Source organism: Petromyzon marinus, chromosome 12, assembly GCF_048934315.1.
Source record: "Petromyzon marinus isolate PM22_M1 ecotype Great Lakes invasive population chromosome 12, UKy_Petmar_22M1.pri1.0, whole genome shotgun sequence".
NCBI lineage: Eukaryota > Metazoa > Chordata > Hyperoartia > Petromyzontiformes > Petromyzontidae > Petromyzon > Petromyzon marinus.
In genome coordinates, this window is record NC_133678.1 from 14,782,564 (window position 1) to 14,809,999 (window position 27,436).

At 45.5% G+C, this 27,436-nt stretch overlaps 1 protein-coding gene across 2 annotated transcripts in view; it reads left to right on the top strand.

Moving 5' to 3' along the window:
- LOC116941504 (E3 ubiquitin-protein ligase RNF144A-like) overlaps window positions 1-25,318 on the top strand; it is a 50,846-nt gene extending 25,528 nt beyond the window's left edge. For both annotated transcript variants that reach the window (XM_032952634.2, XM_032952633.2), the window contains exons 3-8: window positions 9,705-9,809; window positions 13,836-13,896; window positions 15,058-15,340; window positions 16,439-16,583; window positions 17,423-17,512; window positions 19,115-25,318. In XM_032952634.2, the coding sequence (XP_032808525.1) occupies window positions 9,705-9,809; window positions 13,836-13,896; window positions 15,058-15,340; window positions 16,439-16,583; window positions 17,423-17,512; window positions 19,115-19,264 (834 nt within the window). In that variant the 3' untranslated portion in view covers window positions 19,265-25,318. The remainder of the gene's footprint in view (window positions 1-9,704; window positions 9,810-13,835; window positions 13,897-15,057; window positions 15,341-16,438; window positions 16,584-17,422; window positions 17,513-19,114) is intronic.
- The last annotated feature ends 2,118 nt before the right edge of the window (window positions 25,319-27,436 follow it).

The following is a 27,436-nucleotide window of genomic DNA, read 5'->3' on the forward strand; positions in this document are numbered from 1 at the left end:
TTTTAGCATTGAAATAGCTGAGTGATTAGCTTGTGACTGGTCACAGAAATGGCTATGTTAAAGTCAAGGCATACACATCCACAGAATAAATGTACTCAATATATTCTTCAATAAGCTGAGCTATTAACAGTAACTGGGTATACACTACACTATATAATGAATACTATATAGTAAACCAATAAACTCAAATATGAATTACCTCAATGTTATCAATAAACTCTATATATTCTCCAATCAGCTAAGCTACCAACAATAAGTCGTTATATATGACAATGCTATATAGCGAAAAAATGGGTGGATTCTTACCCTCAACTTTAGTACCACGGATAGCTACGAGCCCCGTTCAGACGGACAAGTTCATCCATGGTCGGAATGGAGGAGGGGGAGAGAGACAGCTGCGAGGCGCTGTTATACTCCATGTTGTAAACCATACCATTAACCGTGGTGTGAGAGGTATTAAGAGTCAATATGCCAGCGAAAGAGCTGCGGTCTGAAGGTCATCGTAAAATACAATTAATTAAGAACAGAAATGGTTTAAAACATCTTTCCAATGGTTACTAAGCCAAAATCCATCTTCTCAGTTGAAATTGTCTCTGTGCTTGTATATGTGAATGGCCTCATGAACGAATCTCTCATGGTAGCCGGTTGGTTTGCAGAGAACCTCTGTCTTGGAGAAGTCAATGTCATGTGAGCCCACTGAATTATAACAGTGATCTGCCACGGCAGAGGAGTTCGTTCTACCGTGTTTCAAGTCTGCTTCATGATCGCGGATGCGGTCCGAGATATGTCGTTTGGTTTCTCCAATGTAGCTACTACCACAGAGGCACTTTAATTTGTAAACGCCCGGGTACTGAATGTCTGGAACAGCGTCTTTTACAGATGGAACCAGATCACGGATTTTATGTACTGTGTTGAATCGGACCTGGATCTTGTGTTTATTCAGGATTTTGGAGATCTTTTTAGTGACCCCTGCAATGTAGGGTAAGGTGATGGTTTTGAGTGGCTCCACAAGAGGATCCTTCTTCATGACTGGAGTGATGGCTTTGCGGATTGTGTAGTCAGAGTAACCATTAGCCCTGAGAGCCTGGGGTACGTGCTTGAGTTCACTGGTAATGTGTTCCTCGTCGGAAATGCATTGGGCTCTATGGTATAGAGTCTTGATGAGGGAGTTCTTCTGGGATGGATGGTGGTGGGAATCCGGTTTCAAGTAAGCATCTGTATGGGTAGTTTTCCTGTAGACAGATTGGCTCATTGAACCATCATGTCTCCTTTTAATTAAGACATCCAAAAAGGGTAGTTTGCCATCTTTTTCGACCTCCATGGTAAATCTGATAGCTGGGTGTATGGAATTGATGTGGTCACGGAATTGGTCTAGAGCAGGCTGGCCATGTGGCCAGATGACAAAGTGTCATCCACGTACCTCTTCCATAAGGTCGGGTGTAGAGTGGCAGTCTGGATGGTGTCAGTTTCAATTTTTTTCCATGAATACATTGGCTACAACCGGAGATAGGGGGGAGCCCATTGGGGTGCCCTCAGTTTGTTTGTAGAAAGTTCCATTCCAGGTGAAGTATGTGTTGGTTAAGCAATGTCTCACCAGGGGGGGTACATCAGTATGCAGTCCTTGATGAACCAAGTCTTCAATGATAGCGATGGTGTCAGGTACCGGGACTTTGGTGAACAAGGACACCACATCAAAACTGACAAGCAGGTCGTCTGGGGACAGGGAAATGCCTTTGATTGTCGATACCAGGTCAGTAGAATTTAGTACCGCAGAGGTGGTTTTTCCAGTGAAAGATCGCAGTATATCAGCAAGAAAACATGCCAGTTTATAGGTGGGGGAGTTGATAGTAGAGACGATGGGATGTAGGGGTGTTCTAGCTAGAACGAATTGTAGCTAGAACTAGCTTCGCTCTCATCTCAGAAAAAATCAGACTTACACGTACCGAACTCGATCAGTTAGACAAGATACTCTACAAATCACACTTAACATTGACAGCAACAATGTCTACATCGGATTGGGAACATGTAGACAATATGACTACCTCTTCGGCTGCCACTATGTCGACGAAATGTAGGGACAATTTGATTTCCAAATTCAATCACCTCTCCAACAAAAAATCGGATCCACACACCGAAAATATTGACGTCAACAAAGTCGTAATTAATCGCAGTAACAGTTCCATTTCTGATGGTCTGAAATCCGTTTTAGCTAAAGGTCTAAACTTTGCTGTCACACCGAGACACATACCGGTTAATGATATCATTGCCCATGTCGACGTTGCACTCAAGGGCTTGAGTCACATCTCTGCAGACGTAGCAAGATCTGAAATTGCTGCAACCCTCAAAAACGCTAAGTTGCCACCTAGCAACATCAGCAAAGATGAACGCTTTGAATTATCTCAATTAAAAAAGAGAGATGATATTGTCGTCCTCTCAGCCGACAACGGCAATGCCACTGTCATCATGGACAAAACAGAATATAACAACAAAATTCAAGAACTACTCAACGATGGCAGCTATACAAAAATAAAAAGAGATCCCACCAACAGCCTGGTTACCAAAACGAACAAAATCATCTCTGATTCAACAGCATTAATTGATCAGACCAAACAGTTCTCGTTGAAACCTTCTGCTGCCAGACCACCAAGATTATATGGCCTTCCAAAGATACACAAAGAAGATACACCTCTTTGTCCCATCGTCTCTACTATCAACTCCCCCACCTATAAACTGGCACGTTTTCTTGCTGATATACTGCGACCTTTCACTGGAAAAACCACCTCTGCGGTACTAAATTCTACTCACCTGGTATCGACAATCAAAGGCATTTCCCTGTCCCCAGACGACCTGCTTGTCAGTTTTGATGTGGTGTCCTTGTTCACCAAAGTCCCGGTACCTGACACCATCGCTATCATTGAAGACCTGGTTCATCAAGGACTGCATACTGATGTACCCCCCCTGGTGAGACATTGCTTAACCAACACATACTTCACCTGGAATGGAACTTTCTACAAACAAACTGAGGGCACCCCAATGGGCTCCCCCCTATCTCCGGTTGTAGCCAATGTATTCATGGAAAAAAATTGAAACTGACGCCATCCAGACTGCCACTCTACGCCCGACCTTATGGAAGAGGTACGTGGATGACACTTTTGTCATCTGGCCAGATGGCCAGCCTGCTCTAGACCAATTCCGTGACCACATCAATTCCTTACACCCAGCCATCAGATTTACCATGGAGGTCGAAAAAGATGGCAAACTACCCTTTTTGGATGTCTTAATTAAAAGGAGACATGATGGTTCAGTGAGCCACTCTGTCTACAGGAAAGCTACCCATACAGATGCTTACTTGAAACCGGATTCCCACCACCATCCATCCCAGAAGAACTCCCTCATCAAGACTCTATACCATAGAGCCCAATGCATTCCCGACCAGAAACACATTACCAGTGAACTCAAGCACGTACACCAGGCTCTCAGGGCTAATGGTTACTCCGACTACACAATCCACAAAGCCATCACTCCAGTCATGAAGAAGGACCTCTTGTGGAGCCACTGAAAACCATCACCTTACCCTACATTGCATGGGTCACTAAAAAGATCTCCAAAATCCTGAATAAACACAAGATCCAGGTCCGATTCAACATAGTACATAAAATCCGTGATCTGGTTCCATCTGTAAAAGATGCTGTTCCAGACATTCAGTACCCGGGCGTTTACAAACTAAAGTGCCTCTGTGGTAGTAGCTACATTGGAGAAACCAAACGACATATCTCGGACCGCATCCGCGAACATAAAGCAGACTTGAAACACGGTAGAACGAACTCCTCTGCCGTGGCAGATCACTGTTATAATTCAGTGGGCTCACATGACATTGACTTCTCCAAGACGGAGGTTCTTTGCAAACCAACCGGCTACTATGGGAGATTCGTTCATGAGGCCATTCACATATACAAGCACAGAGACAATTTCAACCGAGAAGATGGATTCTGGCTTAGTAACCATTGGAAAGATGTTTTAAACCATTTCCGTTCTTAATTAATTGTATTTTATGATGACCTTCAGACCGCAGCTTAAAGGTCGCGGTCTGAGCTTGGCTGTGTTCGCTCCAGCGCTGTCCTCCAGACAGTCTCGTCCCTTCACCTGATGAAGGCCGCTTGTGTTGTGGCCGAAACGTCGTGAGAATTTTATTGTGTTATTTTATTTTATCAATTTATTATTTTTTTCTCATTCTCCGTGACTTTACCGAAAGAACCAAAGAAGATATAGGGTGGATGTTTGAGTTCACCCTCTAGCCCAAGCTATATACAGTGAGGGAAACAAGTATTTGATCCCCTGCTGATTTTGTATGTTTGCCCACTGACAAAAAAATGATCAGTCTATAATTTTAATGGTAGGTTTATTTGAACAGTGAGAGACAGAATAACAACAAAAAATCTAGAAAAACGCATGTCAAAAATGTTTTAAATTGATTTGCATTTTAATGAGGGAAATAAGTAATTGACCCCCTCTCAATCAGAAAGATTTCTGGCTCCCAGGTGTCTTTTATACAGGTAACGAGCTGAGATGAGGAGCACACTTTTAAAGTGAGTGCTCCTAATCTCAGCTTGTTACCTGAATAAAAGACACCTGTCCACAGAAGCAATCAATCAATCAGATTCCAAACTCTCCACCATGGCCAAGACCAAAGAGCTCTCCAAGGATGTCAGGGACAAGATTGTAGACCTACACAAGGCTGGAATGGGCTACAAGACCATTGCCAAGCAGCTTGGTGAGAAGGTGACAACAGTGGGTGCGATTATTCTCAAATGGAAGAAACACAAAAAAATGTCAATCTCCCTTGGCCTGGGGCTCCCAGGTGTCAATGATCATGAGAACGGTGAGGAATCAGCCCAGAACTACACGGGAGGATCTTGTCAATGATCTCAAGGCAGCTGGGACCATAGTCACCAAGAAAACAATTGGTAACACACTACGCCGTGAAGGACTGAAATCCTGCAGCGCCCGCAAGGTCCCCCTGCTCAAGAAAGCAAATATACATGCCCGTCTGAAGTTTGCCAATGAACATCTGAATGATTCAGAGGACAACTGGGTGAAAGTGTTGTGGTCAGATGAGGCCAAAATGGAGCTCTTCGGCATCAACTCAACTAGCCGTGTTTGGAGGAGGAGGAATGCTGCCTATGACCCCAAGAACACCATCCCCACCGTCAAACATGGAGGTGGAAACATTATGCTTTGGGGGTGTTTTTCTGCTAAGGGGACAGGACAACTTCACTCGCATCAAAAGGACGATGGACGGGGCCATGTACCGTCAAATCTTGGGTGACAACCTCCTTCCCTCAGCCAGGGCATTGAAAATGGGTCGTGGATGGGTATTCCCGCATGACAATGACCCAAAACACACGGCCAAGGCAACAAAGGAGTGGCTCAAGAAGAAGCACATTAAGGTCCTGGAGTGGCCTAGCTAGTCTCCAGACCTTAATCCCATAGAAAATCTGTTGAGGGAGATGAAGGTTCGAGTTGCCAAACGTCAGCCTCGAAACCTTAATGACTTGGAGAAGATCTGCAAAGAGGAGTGGGACAAAATCCCTCCTGAGATGTGTGCAAACCTGGTGGCCAACTTCAAGAAACGTCTGACCTCTGTCATTGCCAACAAGGGTTTTGCCACCAAGTACTAAGTCATGTTTTGCAGAGGGGTCAAATACTTATTTCCCTCATTAAAATGCAAATCAATTCATAACATTTTTGACATGCGTTTTTCTGGATTTTGTTGTTATTCTTTCTCTCACTGTTCAAATAAACCTACCATTAAAATTATAGACTGATCATTTCTTCATCAGTGGGCAAACGTACAGAATCAGCAGGGGATCAAATACTTTTTTCTCTCACTGTAAAAGGAATGTTTACGATTTGTAGGAATCAGTTTAAATATCCCTCACTCAAAGAACAAAATGTGTGCGTGACCCGTCGCGAATTTTTAATAAATCGCAGACATTACATATGCAGCACATAACGTGTGCACACATTTTCCGTAACGCGACAAGGCGTACAGGATCAAGGTAATGGATGCACACACACATGACATGCACATTGCAAATTCAAGAAAGTCTGGTTAGGTAATCCAAATGCATTATGAAAAAGAATGTGGATCATTGCTGCATTACCCCTTACAGTGAGGGAAAAAAGTGTTTGATCCCCTGCTGATTTTGTACGTTTGCCCACTGACAAAGAAATGATCAGTCTAGAATTTTAATGGTAGGTTTATTTGAACAGTGAGAGACAGAATAACAACAACAAAATCCAGAAAAACGCATGTGAACATTTTTATTAATTGATTTGCATTTTATTGAGGGAAATAAGTATTTGACCTCTCTGCAAAACATGACTTAGTACTTGGTGGCAACACCCTTTTTGGCAATCACAGAGGTCAGACGTTTCTTGTAGTTGGCCACCAGGTTTGCACACATCTCAGGAGGGATTTTGTCCCACTCCTCTTTGCAGATCTTCTCCAAGTCATTAAGGTCTCGAGGCTGACGTTTGGCAACTCGAACCCTCATCTCCTTCCACAGATTTTCTATGTGATTAAGGTCTGGAGACTGGCTAGGCCACTCCAGGACCTTAATATGCTTCTTCTTGAGCGACTCCTTTGTTGCATTGGCCGTGTGTTTTGGGTCATTGTCATGCTGGAATACCCATCCACGACCCATTTTCAATGCCCTGGCTGAGGGAAGGAGGTTCTCACCCAAGATTTGACGGTACATGGCCCCGTCCATCGTCTCTTTGATGCGGTGAAGTTGTCCTGTCCCCTTAGCAGAAAAACACCCCCAAAGCATAATGTTTCCACCTCCATGTTTGACGGTGGGGATGGTGTTCTTGGGGTCATAGGCAGCATTCCTCCTCCTCCAAACACGGCGAGTTGAGTTGATGCCAAAGAGCTCCATTTTGGTCTCATCTGACCACAACACTTTCACCCAGTTGTCCTCTGAATCATTCAGATGTTCATTGGCAAACTTCAGATGGGCATGTATATGTGCTTTCTTGAGCAGGGGGACCATGCTGGCGCTGCAGGATTTCAGTACTTCACGGCGTAGTGTATTACCAATTGTTTTCTTGGTGACTATGGTCCCAGCTGCCTTGAGATCATTGACAAGATTTTCCCGTGTAGTTCTGGGCTGATTCCTCACCGTTCTCATGATCATTGCAACTCCACGAGGTAAGATCTTGCATGAAGCCCCAGGCCGAGGGAGATTGACAGTTCTTTTGTGCTTCTTCCATTTGCGAATAATGGCACCAACTGTTGTCACCTTCTCACCAAGCTGCTTGGCAATGGTCTTGTAGCCCATTCCAGCCTTGTGTAGGTCTACAATCTTGTCCCTGACATCCTTGGAGAGCTCTTTGGTCTTGGCCATGGTGGAGAGTTTGGAATCTGATTGATTGATTGCTTCTGTGGACAGGTGTCTATACAGGTAACAAACTGAGATTAGGAGCACTCCCTTTAAGAGTGTGCTCCTAATCTCAGCTCGTTACCTGTATAAAAGACACCTGGGAGCCAGAAATCTTTCTGATTGAGAGGGGGTCAAATACTTATTTCCCTCATTAAAATGCAAATCAATTCATAACATTTTTGACATGCGTTTTTTCTGGATTTGTTTGTTGTTATTCTGTCTCTCACTGTTCAAATAAACCTACCATTAAAATTATAGACTGATCATTTCTTTGTCAGTGGGCAAACGTACAAAATCAGCAGGGAATCAAATACTTTTTTTCCCTCCAGCTAACTCCAGTTCATTCAGTGCTTGCAATATCATCATTATTGTAATCATTATCATCATCAACTTGTAATCATTATCACCTCCAGCATCAATACCATCATCCCCGTTATGATGATTATCATCAATCCCACCTCTGCCATCGTAACGACCATGCAGCTATAAGTAATCACCACCACAATCACTGCTGTCATCATCATTATCAGCACGCCACTGCCATCGTTACTACTCTATTGGCATACATTTTAGTTGTACTTTTTTCTTTATTTGCTTCCACGCAACCATTGTTTCTTTTACATTTTAGTTGCACATATCAGCTTGACTTCTGTGCATTTGACATCCAACCTCTAAATAACTGCCCCGAGTCTCATCACCATTTGGCTTTAGCTGTTTACCTCCTTCCACAGCCGACGTCCTTCAAAGACCATCAAGGTCCATTCTTGCAGTGTCAACCCCACATTTCGACTCGAAGGTCTTCCCTTTGGTCTGAGTGCCACTCGATGCCTGTATCGGTAACCTGCCCTCCCTCATCCTGCGCGCACAACCTCTTCCTGGTGTTGTCTTCGATGCTATCAAAGCAACGCACCAATAACCTATCTTGGCATGACATTGTCCTCTGTTTTGAGCGCACCGATATTCAAAAGTTGTAAGTGTCTTTCCAAGTTGTTTTGTTCGTGTCGAGTTCTCTGACTCGTACAGTAATAGAGGCATGACCTCAATGGTGAACATCTGTCTGTTAACACTAACGCTAAAGTTTACGTCTACTACTATTTAAAAATGGGTTTTGCATCTCATCAAAAACCTGCCCTGCATGGAAAGTACCTTGATTGAACTCGCAACTCCCTGTGTGTTGTGAAGTTTACCTACCCAGGAACACGGTGCTCAGGTTAAAATTAGTATGAAGACAGTGTTCCCGGGGACGGGCCGTGGTGGCCAGGTGGTTTGCTAAATTGGGCCGTGCGTAACAGGATATACTGGTTAGCCTCATCGGATCTTGCTTACAAAAACCCGGGAGTCAAAACAATTAAAATATCCAATCCTCAAATCGCAGCGTCTCCTCTGCTCAAACGAGCACATGGGTAGCACTAATGTATTCTTTATTGTCCCGATCCTGTGGTGGAAATTCCACATTCCCATGGAGGAGGCCCAACTCCAAACATTTTTTTCCCTCTCCCAGAAAATTATTGTCCGAGATCATTATCACAGTTAACCAAACCTAGATCATTTACAGCCCTTTTTTAATCCACTGCTGGATGAATACCTTCCCCTGCCATTTGGGTAGTGAGGCCTATTTGACCATAATTCGCACTGATCACTGCAGATGTGAAAAGGTGAAGAGCATAGACATTTGAGCATAGTAGAGTTCAACAACAATTCATTTTACTCTCTGCATGTTTCTGACAACATTGCCACACAGTCTGAAACCTGTTTATGTTTGTCACTCAACCTCAACCATGCACTGGCCGGGCTCAAGCCTGTTTATCTTCCGAACTCTGCTGAGATTTCGGAAGATTAGCAGGGTGCTACGGTGGCGAGATGTTAACTACCTTGCCTGGTATACAGGAGTTAATTGGTTTGATAACCACCTCGATGCCAGTATATTTGGAGTTTGCATGTTCTGCCTGTGGTCGTGTATTTTTCTCCAGGTCCTCCAGTTTTTCTGTCCACATTTAGAAACATGCATTTAGAGTATTTGGCTGCAATAAATTTCCACGTGATAAGCCACTTCGTTGAGCTATCATTTGTGGCCAAGTTGCTTCTGAAAAAAGGGCTATATTGCTCAGTGGGCCTTACCTGGTAAAATAAAAAGTTTAGTTTAGATCGGACACACTACGGGTGAATTGGTCATTGGAAAATCCTAGGTCAAACTCTGCCTCAACTGAGAAGACTCTCTTGTCCTTTCTCTGCCCCCCTTCTCACCCTTGCTCTCCCCAGTGCATGGGGCGCTACGTGAAGCTGGAGATCTCGAAAGGCTTGGGGGAGCCCATCACTTGCCCGGATGCTGCGTGTCCCATCACAGGCCTTCTCTCCCAAGCTGAGGTGAGGCTCGTCTCTCGCGCACACACTCACTTGCACAAAGTAAAGATCTCCCATGTGTAGCATTTAACGGCTATACTGGGACAAGTAGTGAACACACATCAAGGCCGGAATGAAGAATTGGAGTGTGGCCCGCACCACACCTTTTTGTTTTCCGACACTGCACGATGTACTGATTTAAGGCTGAGTCAGCCTAGGGAAGGCCCGGAACCGTTTCCGATTTTTGCCACCGATGTTAGCCATGAGCGGAAATTAACAGGTTCCGAGCACAGTGCACTAACCACTAAGCCACAGCTCGCAGATGCACATACATGCACATACATGCACACACACGCGCACACAGTGTTCTGGTTATGGGTAGATTAGCGCTAGGGCCTGTGTGTATGACTGTTGGGATTAGTGTTATGGTAATGGATAGGATTACTGTTGTGGATTGTGGCTGCCTCTTAGGGTGAATGATATCATTTGAGCCGTGGTCACTGTTTAGAGTGGGATGGGTGGGTTGTGGCTCTTAGGCTAAGTGTTAGGATTTGCAGTGTCAGTGATGGCTTTGTGCTTGTGTTTAGGGTTAGAGTTAGATTAAAGCTCACAATTACGATTAATGCTATGCAATGGGCCAAGAGGAAATGTCGTGGGTTAATCTTTGTTTGCTTATGGTTGATGTTAGAGATGGTGTTTTGGCTAGTGCTATGGTTGTATTAGATTTAGGATTTGTATTAATGTTTAAATGAATCCTAGTGTGAGGGTATGGACTTTGGTTCATGTTAATATTTACGAGTGAATTAGAAATCAATTTGATGTCTTCATGCTCAAATGGGTAGTAAAAATTTGACATTCTTATGCCAGGGACCAGATTCTCCATCCGGCAACCACTGTGAACCCTAGATATAACCATACCACTCTTAACACCCCCATCAAACTAAGCTATTTTTATTTTAGCAGGTAAGGCCCACTGAGCTGTATAGCTCTTTTTCAGAAGCGACCTGGCCACAAATGATGACTCAACGAAGTGGCTTATGTGCAAATGTATAGCAGCCAAATACTCTAAACACATGTTTAAACACATGTTTAGAGTATTTGCCATGACCACGGGGAGAACACGCAAACTCCACAACCTCCTGTATACCAGGCGAGGTATTTAACATCTTTCCTCTACTCTTCCCAACAACAATCCAAATCTCCGCCACTACTTTTGTGGTGGAGCTTGATTTTGCCTCCTTGAAGGTTTTTTGTTCTGATCTCCGTCAAGGGATGATTCCACCAATCAACCGTCCCTCCGCGGTCGGTAATTTAGTGAAGTGTTGCGTGAAAATTTCTATTCAAAGCTTTCGTGACTGCAGGGATTCATATTCTTGGTTCTTTCGGTAAAGTCACGTAGAAGGGAAATAATAAAATAGTAATTAAAAAAATCTAAATTCTCACGACGTTTCGATTGCAACACAAGCAATCATCATGATTTTGGTTTTAACACCTGATGTGCTTGTGTTGCAATCGAAACGTCGTGATAATTTTAATTGTTTTATTTGTATTTTATTATTTCCCTTTCTACGTGACTTTAGCGAAAGAACCAAGAATATGTTTTGGGAAGTCAACTGTGTGCTCATCTTTTAGAGCACTGCTTTTTATCCATTGGTTCTCAGTTGTAAAAAAATATATGTTCATCATTTTCATAAATCGATAGGTTTGATGAAACAAAGTAAGTTGTACTTACGTGGCCGTGCTTAATTTTTTTCGATGATTTACCTTCTAAAAAAATCTGGCCATGGCTCACACCCCCCCCCCCCCTCATAAAAGGCATATCCAGGGGTTGTATGCACCCCAGTTTAAGGACCACTGCTCTATGCTTTATTGTTATATATCGTATCACATCGCGTCGCATTGTCCTGCACCACGGTATGTCGTAATAACCCCCCCCATGTGTTATGTGGTTCCCTCCCATGAGCCCGGGCATCTGCGCGAGTTATCTGCTGTGTGATTGTGGAATTTCCACCATTTGGCAAGTAAAATAAGTGTTGCTCTGTTGTTCATATGCAAAGGGAGACACCTGACTTTGACCCTAACTCCAACTACGACACACAAAGTGTTAGGTTTTGGGTATAGTCTGAGATTATTGCAGCATTTGACTTTTTGTGTGTGAAATGGCTCGTGCTAGGATAAATGTTGAGGACAGTGTTAAATAATGAAATGAGTAAATTCCTTTCTCGGAACAGCCTCAGCACAACACGCTAATTTGAGCTGAAAAATAACCAAAGCCAGTACACCCCCTGGACCTGGTTCAAATCACGCATCGAGTTTGTAGTCCTATCGCCTTTCTGATGCTTGCGCAGACACACGTTGGGGGATTTGGAAAGCACCACGAGATCGATTTAAGCTGCACAATGACGGTGAAATATAATTCCGCCCCCCCCCCCCCACGTTTGAAGATTGCAACAAAAGGTCATTGCGGTCACTGCCGATTGATGTTGCAACGATTCTCGACGCTTCCTTCATTCTGCCACGTCCTGCAACTATTGCGCAATCGGCATTCAATCTCCATGGCCTGATTTTAGTATCGTCACCTGCCATCCGGCTTTAGGGCTTCCTCTTCTTACACCGTTGACAAGTGTTCTCAGGGACTACTCTTAGTCTTGCCAAAGATGGATTCCCTATATAGCCATAACAGACTGGGCAATGTTTTTACTAATTGATGAAGGAGCCATTGCATCATCATCTTCATGGCCTCGTCTCGCACATTAATCGATCGCGGCGCTTGATGCCACGTGGAGGTGGATTTCCTGATGCACACAAAGATCCCCCGTATTAGACTTTTTTTTACCAGACTGTTGGGGCAAGTGCTGCAAGCAAGTAGCACCTATGAAAGCCGGCACAGCACACGAGAGGTGGTGGGTGGCCAGCACCACCGCCGGCCGCTTTTGTCTCCCGAGTGGCGATGTTTACACATCAAACCAGATACTTATTTGAAGCCGAGTCGACCTTGGGTAGGCCCAGGACCGGTTAAGATAATTGTCACTGGTGTTGGCCATAATGCAGGAATCGAATTATGCTTGCCGGGTTCGTAGCGCAGTGCGCTGACCGCTACACTACCGCTCTTACCCCCACCACATTGGTTTTAGGTTTTCCCCGTGGTGGCCCACCTGGGTGCCACTCCAATTCCAATCTCCGTCAACTGCAGACACATCCCACCCATCACAACTTCCTCCTCTTTTTCACGTCTACAGTGCTGCTATCCTGCCACATTCTATTCTGAACTTATAAGTTGCTCATGCTATCCTTCATCATTCGTGTACACCTCTACTCAAAAGCCAAATTGTATTTTTCTAGCTGCTTTGTTCAGCTGCAACTCTGTGATCCATACATTTGTGGCCAGGTTGCTTTTTAAAAATAAGTTCAATACCTCAGTGGGCTTTGTCTGGTAGAATGGGGATGGTTTCGTTTTATTTGTATGTGTTTGGGTGATGTGTTTACCTTTCTTGTACTTTGGACTCTTATCGGGTGTTTGTTCTGTTTGTTGTTGTACCTTTCTTACCCTCCCCATCTGGACATCTGAAAAAGAGCTTTTATATCTCATCGGATTCCTCCAGTATAAATACTACTACAGTAAAACCTTGGATTGCGAGTAACTTGGTCTGCGAGTGTTTTGCAAGACGAGCAAAAATTTTAAATAAATATTAATTTGATAAACGAGCGAGGTGTTGCAATACGAGCAGTGTACGTATACGCTTTATCTGCCTAGCGTCACGTGATCACAACTCATATTCGAGTGCTTTGACATACGAGTGCTTTGGATTACAAACACGTTTCCGGAACGAATTATGCTCATAATCCAAGGTTTTACTGTATTCTGATTCTGTAACGGAGCCATTACTGCTGCCTCAAACATGCCAGTTCACATGGATCAACTGTTGGAATCATACTGCAGATGCTTTAACACTTTTCTGTTTGTTATTATGAGCTGCAGAGTGGCATCTACTGCCAAGCGGATGATAAAGACCCTAAAGTTGGTGTTGATTTTGTTGTTTTGCTTTACAGATTGAAAAGCTGACCTCGAGAGAGATGTTGGAGACGTACAAGAGGTTTCAGTTTGAACAAGGTGACACGCATGTGTGGTGTGTGATGCCTTGTTCCCCGTTGTGATGCCATTGTTTGCATTGTGATCCGATTGTTCCCACTGTCTCTCCATTGTTCTCACTTGTGATGGTCGTGATTAATATTCTGATGTTGTGTTCCCATCCCTGGGCGGCAGCTGCTGATTGTCCTTGTTGGTCGTTGATTGTTATTGTTGGTTTGTTTTCGCTGTTATTATTCGTTGTTTGTCAGTGTTGGTTTGTTTCTTGTTGTTGGTTATTGTTGGTTGTTGTCGTTGTTGGTTGTCGTTGTTGACGTTGGTTGTCGCCGTTGGTTGTTGTCGTTAGTTGTTTTTGTTGATTTAGTTGTCGTTTTATTATGGTTGCTGCACACAGGCCCCTAGGTTCAAAATCCAAAGCAGCCGGCAAGAAACGGCACTATCAAAGTTGTGATAAGTAAGAGTTGACGCTTCTATTGAATTGAGCAAGGTTTAAAGAACTTGGACAAATACGATGATGGGAGGGGATTATTAAGTGGAGCGGTAGAGCGGATGCATTGTGACCTCTGCGGTGTGACGAGTGAGCAAGGGGCGAGTTGGTGGCTCAGTGAGTGAACGAGTTGTTGTGATCTGCAGTGCGGTGGTATAACATCGTGTGACAGTCGTTCTGGTAGAGCGAGTGCTCAACACGGAATGAGGATAAGGTGGATGAAAAGGAGGAGGTGGAAGAGATGGAGGGGGAGGAGTTGGATGAGGAAGTGGATGAGGAGGTGAATGAGGAGGTGGATGACGAGGAGGTGGATGATGAGGAGGTTGAGGAGGTGGATGATGAGGAGGTGGATGGTGTGGAGGAGGTGGATGATGAGGAGGAGGTGGATGATGAGGAGGAGGTGGATGATGAGGAGGAGGTGGATGAGGAGGAGGATGATGAGGAGGTGGATGATGAGGAGGATGTGGATGAGGAGGTGGATGAGGAGGAGGTGGATTGAAGGAGGTGGATGAGGAGGGGGTGGTGGATGAGGAGGTGGTGGATGAGAGGAGGTGGTGGATGAGAGGAGGTGGTGGATGAGGAGGTGGTGGATGAGGAGGAGGAGGTGGTGGATGAGGAGGTGGTGGATGAGGAGGAGGAGGTGGATGAGGAGGTTGAGGAGGATGAGGATGACTGGTTGTTGCTGTGCGTGTCTGCAGAGGTTCACCTGGACCCCGCGCGACGGTTCTGCCCATCCCCGGGCTGCCAGGCCGCGTGCCGCGTGCCGGACGGCTGCTCGCCGGGATCGGCGGCACGCGTACTCTGCGCCACGTGCCGCCACGAGTTTTGCGCGGCATGCGGGGTTGCATGGCACGGCGCGGGGCGGCCCTGTGCTGACCACGGCACCGCCACGGCGGCGGGCCTCGGGGGGGCAGCGCGGGGCAGGGGACGAGGGGGCAGCATGGTGGGAGCGGCCGCCGCACGGGCGACGCGGGACTCCAGGTGTGAGGGGGGGGCACGGCACACCGTGAACGAACGCACACAAAGACAAAACTCCCTCCGTATCGCCTGAACGGACTGTCGGGGCAAGTGCTGTTAGCGAGCACCAATGAAGGCCAGCACGGCACACGAGGTGGTCGGTGGGCAGCACCACGCACGGCCGCCTTTGTCTCCCTAAATGGGGATGTTTACACCGCACCAGGTACTCATTTGAGGCTAAGTCGACCTAGGGGAGGCCCAGCACTGGTTCAGATAATTGTCACTGGTGTTGCCTGTGAGCGGGAATTGAACTCTGGTCGCCGGGATTGTAGCGCAGTGCGGACAAATGCACGAACATGTAGACACATGTAGATAACGTTTCGGAAGGGTGGACAACATGGACATAGACACAGACTTTGTAGTTAAACAATTAGACGTTTAATCCACATGTAAGCAGCAAAACCTACCGTTCGTTGCACGGTTGACTACCTACGGTGCGAAATAAGTTACATCCATACAGGCGGGAGACTGCTGGTGCATGATTGTGTAGACGCACGATCTTAAAGTTACAGATCACACAGAGAGGCAGAGGACACTGAAGCGGGGAGGGGTGGAATGGATAAAGAGATCTAAACAGCTAAACTGATAAACGGGTAGAATAACATAATTATTTTTTTATGGATTTAAACATTATTTTAAGGCATGTTAGGAATTGTAACAATAATTTTAGTGGTAAGTATTTTAATTCTCCTCTTATTGTTGGTGGGGGGGGTAAGGGGTTGTAGCTTCTGCACAAACTCGTGGTGAACGCGCATCTTTGTTGTGCTCGTACTGCCTGGCTGCTGCGTGGTGCCGGATATCCGAACAAATGAATAAACATGCAAATGAATTAATTGATGCATGAACAATGCATAAACAAATCTATAAACTAATACTTTCATGAATACCACCAACGGATAAACAATGAATACATCAATAAATTATTTTACGGACGGATGCGTGATTGAACTAATGAATTCGTGGACATCAGGGTCAGTACACGAAGTATTAAATATCAAATTAATGTGTTGATGACGGACGAATGGATGTGCGACTCGACAAACGAATGATTTTCCGTTGAAGCGCTCTGTTGGGGGAGCTGTCGGAGGCGCCCATCAAGCGCTGCCCGGCGTGCGGGGTCCTCATCGAGCGCAACGAGGGCTGTGCCCAGATGATGTGCGGCAAGTGTCGCCACGCGTTCTGCTGGTACTGCCTGCAGTCGCTCGACGTGAGTGCACGCGCAGACATGCGTTCTCTCTTGCGCGCACGCGCACATTCACATGCATGCATGCACGCACGTACGCACGCACAAAGACGCCAATCCCCCTTACAGTGCCGGCCTATGAAGGCCGGCACGGTACATGAGGGGGTGGGTGGCCAGCACCACGCCCGACCGCCTTTGTGTCTTCGAGTGGCGATGCTTACTGCACTGTACCACGTACTCATTTGAAGCTGAGTCGACCTAGGGTAGGCCCAGGACCGGTTCAGATAATCGTCACTGGCGTTGGCCGTGAGAGGCAATGGAACGTGGGCCCCCACCATGTCACTGCTCACCACCATTCACAAACAAAAATCGCCAATATATCCATAACAGACTTGTAGGGACGAGTGCTGTTAGCGAGCAACCACAGCAATACACAATTCAGCAAGAAACAATTCGCAATTGTTTCTTGCTGTGGTTGTCCCACCTGATGACGGACACTTGTGTTGCGCCGGAAACGTCGTGATTTAATTTATTTTATTTTATACCTACGTTACTTTACCGAAAGAACCAAAGAGTATCTTAGCACCTGTTGATTGCCAGAAAGGGTAAAAACATTCTTATTTTTGCATACTTTGGTACTGGCAAAAAAAGGTCCCATTTTTATATGTTTTTGCTATCGCTGGTGCTTATGCCACCTCTGCTGCTGCTGATGTTGCTACTGTTCATGATGCGCATTCTGCTGAAGATGATGCAGGTGCTGCTGCGGTTTCTGACGTTGTTGATCTCGTTGATGCTGATGATGTGCTGTTGCTGCTGATGCTAATTCTATGATCCTGGTGTGGGTACCAATGCTGCTGTTGCAGGGAGACTTCCTGTTGAGGCACTATGACCGCGGACCTTGCAGAAACAAGCTGGGCCACACACGCGCCTCTGTGCTCTGGCATCGAACCCAGGTATTTGTTGCCGTCTTTGCCACTCGCAAGAGATCGTGAACCCATTGTTATGACACTGTAACAATTTGTTTTTCTTCCTGGGTACTAAGTGTTATTTCCTAATTGCTGATGCCTCAAAAGTACAGCAAATGGCTATTATTCCCCACACACTTTGCTTTTGTGACCAGGAAAGTGATATTTTAAAATGTACCTATTTTAAATGAGAAAACGGGCGAATTTGTGTATTTTTGTTCACATAAAGTCAGAAAAAAACAACATGAATCAAAATTAACATGTATTTATACTAAAGTAGAACAAAAATTACTACAAAAGATTTAGACACCAAGGTGTGCACTACCACAGGCGGGACTGGCCACAGCGGACCGAGTTCGCTGTGGGGAGGAACAACGTCAAGTGGGAGCCACTGGTGGACCCCCGGAAGGTGCTGATACCATCACTGCACATCAAATTGGGCCTTGTGAAACAATTTGCCAGAGCTGTAGATAAGGAGTCAGCAGCCTTCAAGTACTTCAAGACTTCTTCCCTAAGCTGTCTGAGGCAGAGGTCAAAGCCGGTGTCTTCGTCAGGCCACAGATAAAGAAGATCCTGGAGTGCAATGAATTCCCCAAAAAGCTCACGAGGAAGGAGAAAGCGGCTTGGAACAGCTTTGTCGCAGTGGTTCGTGGCTTCCTGGGCAATCACAAGGTCGAAAACGATGTGGAGCTGGTTGAGACTCTGGTAAAGAACTACGGCACAATGGGCTATAGGATGTCCCTCAAAGTCCATATCCTTGATGCTCATCTTGATAAATTCATGGAGAACATGGGAGTGTACTCGGAGGAGCAAGTCGAGCGCTTCCACCAGGATATACTGGACTTTGAACTCTGCTACCAAGGACAGTATAACGAGAACATGATAGGAGACTACATTTGGAGGCTGATTCGTGAAAGTGATTTACAGTATTATCGTAAATCTCGAAAAACTACTCACTTTTAAAATATTTTTTCGTAATTTTTGTATTACTTTAGGATAAATACATGTTAATTTTGATTCATCTTTTTTATGACTTTATGTGAACGAAAAGACACAAATTGGCCCGTTTTCTCATTGAAAATAGGTACATTTCAAAATATCACTGACCTGGTCATAAAAGCAAAGTTTGTGGGGAATAATAGCCATTTTCTATACTTTTTAGGCATAAGAAATTACAAAATAACACTTACTACCCAGGAACAAAATTGTGTTACATAGTGTTATGAAGCGTAGCTCTCATCTGGTCCACCAATTAATTCTACTTACGATTAAACTGATTGCATAAAAGCAACATGGCAATTAATTTGTTTTCCTAATTAATTTGCCTACATTTCAGCTGTGAGAATTAAAATATCAATCTAACTGTTTCCTGCGACCAAACATTGCTCCCATATGCAGAGCAGGTTGGAAAGTGCTGCCGTCCTCCCGTGTGGAGCAGAGGTCATGCTCCAACACAAAGGGTCTCCCCACTCGGCGAGAAGACGTGAATGGCCACTCGGCCTCTTGACGCAATGCCAACGGCTCAGTCGGGAGTGGTACCAATGCCACACTCGGTCTCTGTGCCGCCCCACCCCCCCTCTCTCTGCCCAGGTGGTGTGCATCTTCGCGGGGCTGGGCGTGCTGCTTATCGCTGCCTCTCCCTTCCTGCTGCTGGCGGCGCCGTGCGTGCTGTGCGCGCGCTGCCGGCCCCGCTGCCTCCGCAAGCGCCGTGGCACCGACGCCAACGCGCCCTCCTCCTGAGAGCCGCGGCACCGCGGGCGCCGGCCGTCTCCGCTCTAGCAGCCTCCCACCCGCTGCAGCAGCAACAGCAGCATAGGGGTGGTCTAAACGGAGCGACCAGTTGGTCCAAGCCATAGGATCGGAATCCTCAACACTGGCTCAGGACCGCTTACGGAGATGAAACACCGTTACCGAATGCTCGATTTGAGCAGGGACTCTTTGACTTGACTTTTTTTGGCATCATATAAAGTACGTAGTGTTGTGTTTTAAATTTAATTCGGTGTGCTTTATGTAGGAGTAAAGCAAAGGGCCTTGTTAGGAGACTGGGTGTGCGTGCGGTGTCGGATCGATCGCCGTTGAGCCAGACCTGATGGCTCTGTTCCTACTACAGCTGTTTCATCACAATCGTTGGAAAAGGGGGAGATGCTTTGATGTAAGCGACTTGACTTTGTAAGAAAAACAAAACTTGAGTTGGTGGCATACTTCTAAACCAGTGCGTTGAGGTCAGGAGTTGGTGGAACGTGTGGCAATCCCAGTGTGGTTAAGACTCCCAGATGTCATTGCGGCCATGCTCTCCGCTTGCACGCATGTGTGTCCTCCAGTTTCCTCCCTGCATTCAAAAGGAATTTGCCCAACATTCCAATGCAGAAACGTAGTTGCAAAGTAAGTTCTTGCATATTTATGTTCTTATAAGTTTTTGAGCTGACCGTTGTGCAGCTGATTAATGATGTCAGATGACACCAGGAGCTTACTTTTTTCTTTGTTTACCTTGAGAAGGCCCTTTTTCAAGGTAGATGTCGCACCAATTGCCTCCGTCACAGCCAGAAATCGAACTTGGGTTGCGTGGTTTGTTGCGCAGCGTGCTCCATAACCACCATCGCCGCATGATACTCTTTGGGTATGTGCTGTTAGCGAGCGTTAGGCGGAGTCGACCTAGGAGAGATGCAGGACAGATTCGGACAGTGCTCGTGTTGTCTGTCATGGCTAGAAATTGGATCGGGTGTCAAGAACTAGCGCACTGCGCTAACCCATGGTCACACGTGCACATGTACATGCATGTCGAACACTGTCACATACGCTAAGATGCAGCATGTGCATACAGTACTGCAGTGTGTTGTGGGACACGACCCACAAGACTTTCAAAGCTCTCACTATAGCGTATGCTGTGTATATGCACAGCCTGATTAGTAGACTTAAGACATCTGTTGTTGTTAAAATTTTTTACAAGATGACTCTTTTACCAATTTAGTTATTTTGTATTGTTGGGGGTATCGTCGGTAAAGCTCCGCCACCCTATAAGCACAACTTGCTCTTGTCGTCCACTTGGGCTGGACATGGTCGGCTAGCGCTCACCCTGGAGGATACACCCGCAGGGAGGCCGTCTCGCGCGCAACGCTCTCAGCCGACCCAGGTGTGGGAATTGAACGGGAGATGAGAGGAGAGGCCATGTAGGATGCCGACCGGTTTGTGAAGGCGGTGCGGAGGGTGGTTAAGTGTTTCCGACTGTAACGCTTGGGTCCTCCCCAAGGCAACTCTGGTTCCTCCCACGTGCACCAAACAAGAAGGAACAGAACAAATTGACCATACACTCTGATGCAGAACCCGCTTGGTCTTTTATTTCCCCGTATAAAGATTTACTCTCGATGCTCGGTTTAAAGACCGATTTGTTTGAACGCAAGCGAATCCACTACTCGCTGGCAGTGGTTGATTATATTCTTGTGGTAATTAAAATAGTGCGTGTTTTAACGTTTGTGATCGAGCAGAAATTCGTCAACTCTTTACGAACCAAAACAAAGACGCCCTCATTAGACAACAGTCGTGTGTGTGTGTGTCGTGACATGGGCATTCAGTGTGGTGTGTGTGTTCAGGTTCTGTATTGGATGTGGAAAGTTCCGCGTTGCACGAGTCATTGGGTTTGTTTCAGGTGTGGGGATGCAGTGCTGAGCGAGGTTTATTGGAACAAATGAAGGTTCTGTGTTTGCGGAGACGAGAGCTCGGTGGTGATGAACACAGGGACTCTGTTGGATGCAAGACTAAGGTTCTGCATTGGACGAGGGTTCTATTTTGGATGGATTGCTATGCCACAATCTTAACTTTACAAATCCGACGCATTTTTATACTTTTTTTTGGTTGCCACTAACAATTGACAAATCGTTATTGCTATAATACACTTTATGTAAATAGACACCCCTCTACCCCGCCACTTCAGTGCGAGTGTAACCCATTTCGTCAGCAAACACGACTCACGGTTCGTTCATCGGCAGACCTGTGTAATGGATGCAACGTCCCGTGTGGCATGAATGAACAACCGGGATATGTCCCCCCCACTGAACGGTGACATGGATATGATTGAGAAGTTGTAATGCGAGGGCTTATAATGGTTGTGGCGCTGTGTGGCAGTCACTTGTGCTGCAGCAGATGGCACTTGTGTCTGCTGCCCAGTTATCCAGGAACTTTGAAAGAATCGCTCGCATCAGGATTACTCCGAACGCACTGCTGCCTCTCCTCGGTCATAGTAAACATTGTGCGATGCAGACCACACGGCCTCGGCCTGTGTGGATCCTCAAACGGGCAAACACTTCCCCTGCGTTGTGGGGGTCGCTTGACTTAACCTTACCACACTGCTCTGTGCGGGTTGGTGGTTGGTGCGGCTTTGTGGAAGTGAAGGGGGCCAAGACCGATTTCGGATAACTCTCACCACTGTTGTTGGCTGTGGCCAGGATTCGAACTTGGGTCGCTTGGTTTATAGGGCAGTCTGCTAACAATTGGGCCGCTTACTTCTGGCTGCCCTGTTGCATTAATGCCCGATGAACGCCGCCTGTCTTAATTTCGCGACACCGAGCCACAACGTTGAAATCCGGTTTTCACATTTCCTACTCGGGCCACAGTTTAGTTAATATATCTTCTCTTATATCTTCTCTACATTTTTTATTTGCATCAAATCACGAAGGCGGCGTAACTTGTGGGGTGTCCTCGTGCCTCTGTTGTGAGGTGCTTTTTGTTCTTTTGAATACTCGTCAGGTTGTAAACACTTTATTAATTGGAGACCGTGGTTAAAATATGCCGGTATATGGCCGCATGCCAGAGTGGTGCTTCTCACAACGCCAGACACGTACACGGGCTCTTTCCAGAAGAGTTCCTATTCCTACGCTACATTGTTTTCTTAGAGGAAACGGCAGTGAACATGGACTGCATGACGAATGGGTGTCATTGCGGCACTTTTTTAGTCTCCGTTTTGACCACTGATTAGTGACATAATGAGTCCATCATAGTGTCTTACGATGCCAGCATGGCTGTGTAGGAATTGTGCACATCATGAACATACGTTACATATTTTCCGAACTCAACGCTATACCAGTTGTCATTGCCAAGTTTGTTTTTAAAGATGGGGTTTGGAAACCGCCCTCCCGCTTTGCGTAATGTGTGAAAAGCACAGGCTTGTACATGCCAAGTGTTTATCTTAATTATCTTCACGAAGATGTGAAGGCGTTTAGTGAAATAAGTTGTGGTCTCCGCACTTGCTGATGCTTTGATTTTTTTTATTGATTTGTAATGCAATGTGAACCTCATTTTCAGACCATGCTGCCATTGTGGGTGTAATGCGGTCCTGGGGCTACGTGTCGGTAAAGTTGCGTTCAATAGATGGCTCGTTTTGGCTCCATTGTGCAGGTGAGGAATTCTATGACTTTATAATCTCGATATGATTACAAATGCAAAACGTTTCTTCAAAAGGAAATGCAACCCAAAAAATTCCTCTTGTCTCCTCGCCGGAGCAATTGTCAATTCATCGCAGTGCGGCAGTTAAAATGTTTTTTTGTAAACAGACTAATGCCAGTGTTCTCTCTCATCTGGACTACCAGCTACAGGGAGGATTGCGGCCATTATGGTTGTTAAAATAGGGGCTTCAAAACATCGAATTGGACAGGTTCGGTATTTAGTTTTCACAGTGTCTTTTTAGGTTGCATCTTTACATTTTAATTTGCAGCGTCCACCGAGTTTGCAGAACGTAATTATGTTTGGCTGCTATAAATTTACACATGGTGATAATCCACTCAATTGGGCTATCATTTGTGGCCAGGTTGCTTCTGATAAAGAGGTATGTAGCTTAGTGAGCCTTACCTGGTAAATAGAATAAGAAATGGTTTACTTTTGTCTTGAAGCCTCTTCCCCCCCCCCACTCTGGGATTGTGGCGATGAGTATCGACTGTCATTTCAAATACGGTGACCCCCCCCCCCCCAAAAGTGCTTGGGATTATTAATGTAGGAAATCAATTTGCAAGGCTAAAAACTTCCAAGGGGTTTCTAATTATGTATTTAACCAGGAATTAAATGCTACATCCAACGCCAATTTTAAATAGAAACGTAGGAAGAACTAAGTCTCCCCCTGCTAGAATGAGCGTGGGATATTGCTAATTTCCTTTGGCAACCCTCAGCCAGTCATGGCAAAATGTCACATTCATATTGGGGGGGGGGGGGGGGGGGGGGCTCTTGTCGGTGGCAAAATGATTGACTCTCCACAGTGATACTTGTTCTATCCAGCCCAGCGGGATAATGGGTGATGGGCTGTCGACTTATGCGATAATGATCATGAAAAATAAAGAGCTTTATGCAGCTCGGGCTATACAGCTCAGTGGGCCTTACCTGGTAAATAAAATAAAAAATAGTTTATTTTATTTCAAATAGTTTATTTTAACGGTATACAGCACTGCAACACAATTCCGACTGCAAAGTCGTGAAGACGACTTGCCTCCCAATGTTCTGCAAATGCCCCAAATCGTGAGTGCTGCAATACTCAAATTCGTCCAGCAGAGGACACTTTGTATGGGTGGGGGGCGGGGGAATTTAATCGAATTAATCGTACACGTTTCCACTGTGAATTCAGCAGCTTGTGATGGTTAGGTTTTTATATATATACACACACACGTTCAAAGTGTCTTGAATGTAACGGAGGCTGTAGTTGTCAACACGTGGTCGCTATCGCTTGTGGGACCCCAGGCTGTGCAGGAGCAGTCTTTGCAGCCTTTACGTCACGAGCAGAACCCACGGTGCAAATGTTAAATTCACGATTTAAGATAGCTGCAACAGTTCATCCAGTTTACTTTTTGCATCCATTGTGAATCATCCCATGCCGCTTTGATAATTGACCCCATTTTTTATGGAGATGCAATTGCCAGATAACTATGGCCATATAGAGATACCAGTTCCCTGTCATTAATGGAATTTGCACCCTCTGGCTCGAGGTCACTAACTTTTCAAAAGCTCTAAACCCGTTCTGTACTTAGCAGCTGTGAGCCAGCAATATATATTCCAAATTCCGAATGGTGGCGGCCAGTTTCTTCGTAGGACAGCTACTGTTGTTTCAGAATTAAAGCTGCTGTCTGCTACGCTGCTCTGTGAGTTAAGGTTGCAAGGCTGCTGCCGTGCAGCGTTGGCACGGCTACGTTTTATTATGAATATTATTTAAATGGGAGTAAAAGGGACTTTCTTCTCGTAGATGTGAACACTTTTGTGATCTTGTAGGCAACAAACACCGTTTGCAAAACCATGGAATGGAAGAAATTCAATTTGTTTAAAGGAAGCCACATTAAAATATCACAGTTCATTGCTTTATTAATAATGACTTTTAATTGACTTTCAGGAGTACCGTCTTCACACACTTGTGACATTAATGTGTTGTGAAATGCCTTTAGCTGACATTTAAGTGATGTCATTTACGTGCTATGGTGGTGCTTCTGAAAGACACTCAATTATACAATATTCCTCATTTGAGAGATTCAAACTTGTGTAAGACTCAGTCTGTGTGTGTGGCGACACCGGCCGTTTGTAATTTGGTGGACTCTGTTAGCTTTTGTGGCTTTTCTCAATTGAATTCGGTTGATGTAGGTTCGGTTCGGTGATGATAAAAGGGTCGGTTTGCATTACTCAACACCTTAACGGGATGTTTTCACTGTTCATTTATGAAACTTTAAACATGAGAAAAATATTTCTTACTTGCACTTTGCTCTAATGTATCAGCCTATTTCTGAGGATTTAAAAAAATGTCTAATTTGTATTAAAGATGTTATATTCTGTGGATGTACTGGCTTGTTATTTCATTTTTTCTCGAGATAATATTTGAAACTTTTTCCGAGAGATTGAGCAATGAAACCTGCTTGTTTGCAGGTGGATTGTTGCATTGCAGGTTCGTGAGAGCTGGTGGCGTCATGAGGCCTTCAGCCAGAATTTTATTGACTGGCTGATGATGATGAGCGCCACGTTTGCAGTGATATGCAATCACGTTGTCTCTCATGGACACTGTCCAACTACGATCTGGCTCTAGTCTAAAGCAATTTGCCTATTCGACTGCTGTGCCAGGAGATTGAATCAAGTTCAGTATACTCGGCATTATACCACAGCTGCATAGTGTGCACTTCATCTGTGCAATTTTACATCTCTGGGAAGGAATACATATGTAGTCCAACAGTCGCAGACGTCTTAGGAGCAACACGTTTATTAACTATTTGCACAACATACTCCAGGGTTATTAACACAACAAACTCTCGGGTGGTGACCGCCCAACTCACCACGCTACGGCGGAACTAGACACGGTTCCGCTATCCCGGTTCGGACCACAAGCTGGGTCCCGGACCGCGTGGCTGGGGGCTTCTTCAAGCTTGACGTGGATCTCCTGCCTCTCCAACAGTCAGAACCCCGAGCCCCTCAAAGGCCCCCCCCCCCTTATATCGGGCCGGGGCTGGCTCCGCCTCTCGCCCCGCCCACCTCGACCTCTCGTCCTTGCCCGAAGGTTCTCGAGAGTTCTTCCCGGACCATGTGACCACCCATTGGCCCCCTCCACCTGTAGACATCCTGCCGTGGCCTCGCAGGCCTGGCACCACAGTGACATTCCCAGTCACTACACATATAAGGGGTTAGGATCCTGGAAAATGCGTTGGGCAAAACCAATAGACCTTATGGGAAAATGGTTACGTTCCTGGGTCCGAAATTATCACTCCCTCTTTTAATTTATTCTACAAGATGTTGCCCTTGTACTAAAGGATATGCTGGGTCGTTCTCCATGTGTTGTGTGTACACACTTTATTTTTCAATTTCACCTCGACACAAAACCCCCGTCCAGCGCTCGCCCCTAACACTGAAACTCCGAACCTCGCTCTCCATTCGTCCACATCTTCATGAACCAATCATTGCCCGAGTTTGACGTACTTGGTGTTGTCTGTCTGTGCACGTCATGGTTCCTTGAACGTTAACGATTTGCCATCTAGGCGTCTGTATGACGAACGTTCTCGACGACTGAATGGCATGCGGCAATGTGTGAAAATTTTCGTTGTGCCGTTATGCGCGAGTTTCTCACATTATCACACGAAAACATACTTAAAACACACGCAAAAGCATTCATGGTAAATTCAGCGTTCTTGATTCATAAAGGTTTTTGGGTTAGATCGCGTTACTTATAAATGTGTCGTAACCCTCCACCACCCGACACGGCCAAACAGTAAGAAAGTGTCACGTTGACAGAGACAAATAGTTCACTACTTTAGCCCACCGGTGTGTTGAAGAGTGAATCCACAACATTTACATTTTTTGAGTACGACGTTTTTTGAGTACGACGTTTGTAAATGTTGTGGATTCACTCAACACACCGGTGGGCTAAGGTAGTGAACTATTTGTCTTTTATATTCTTGGTTCTTTCGGTAAAGTCACTTAGAAGGGAAACAATAAAATAATAAAAATATAAAACAATACCGAAAGAACCAAGAATATGAATCCCTGCAGTCACGAAAGCTTTAAATAAAAATACTTGTCTTTTTTCAACGTGACACATTTTTTACTGTTTGGCCGTTTCAGGTGGTGGAGGGTTACGACACATTTATAAATAACGCGATTTAACCCCAAAACCTTTATTATGAATAATATTGGTCACGAAAGCCTACGTGTTAAACTACGCGTTCTTGATCGATTAATTCCCACCTTCCAACGGATGCAGCACTCTCGTGACACTACCTTTTGAAGCGCAGATGAGAATCTTAGCAAATGGTAAACTATCATGCAAAGTCCGATCGTCCTCGCAGGAAACATCTCACAAAGACGGTCCCTGCATCGTGAGCTTTCAGATGTGCTTCTGCGGCTGTATGGAACGCGCTTCATTACGATATGAGGAAGCCACTGAAGCTCTGCACTTTTTAAATCATCTAGTTT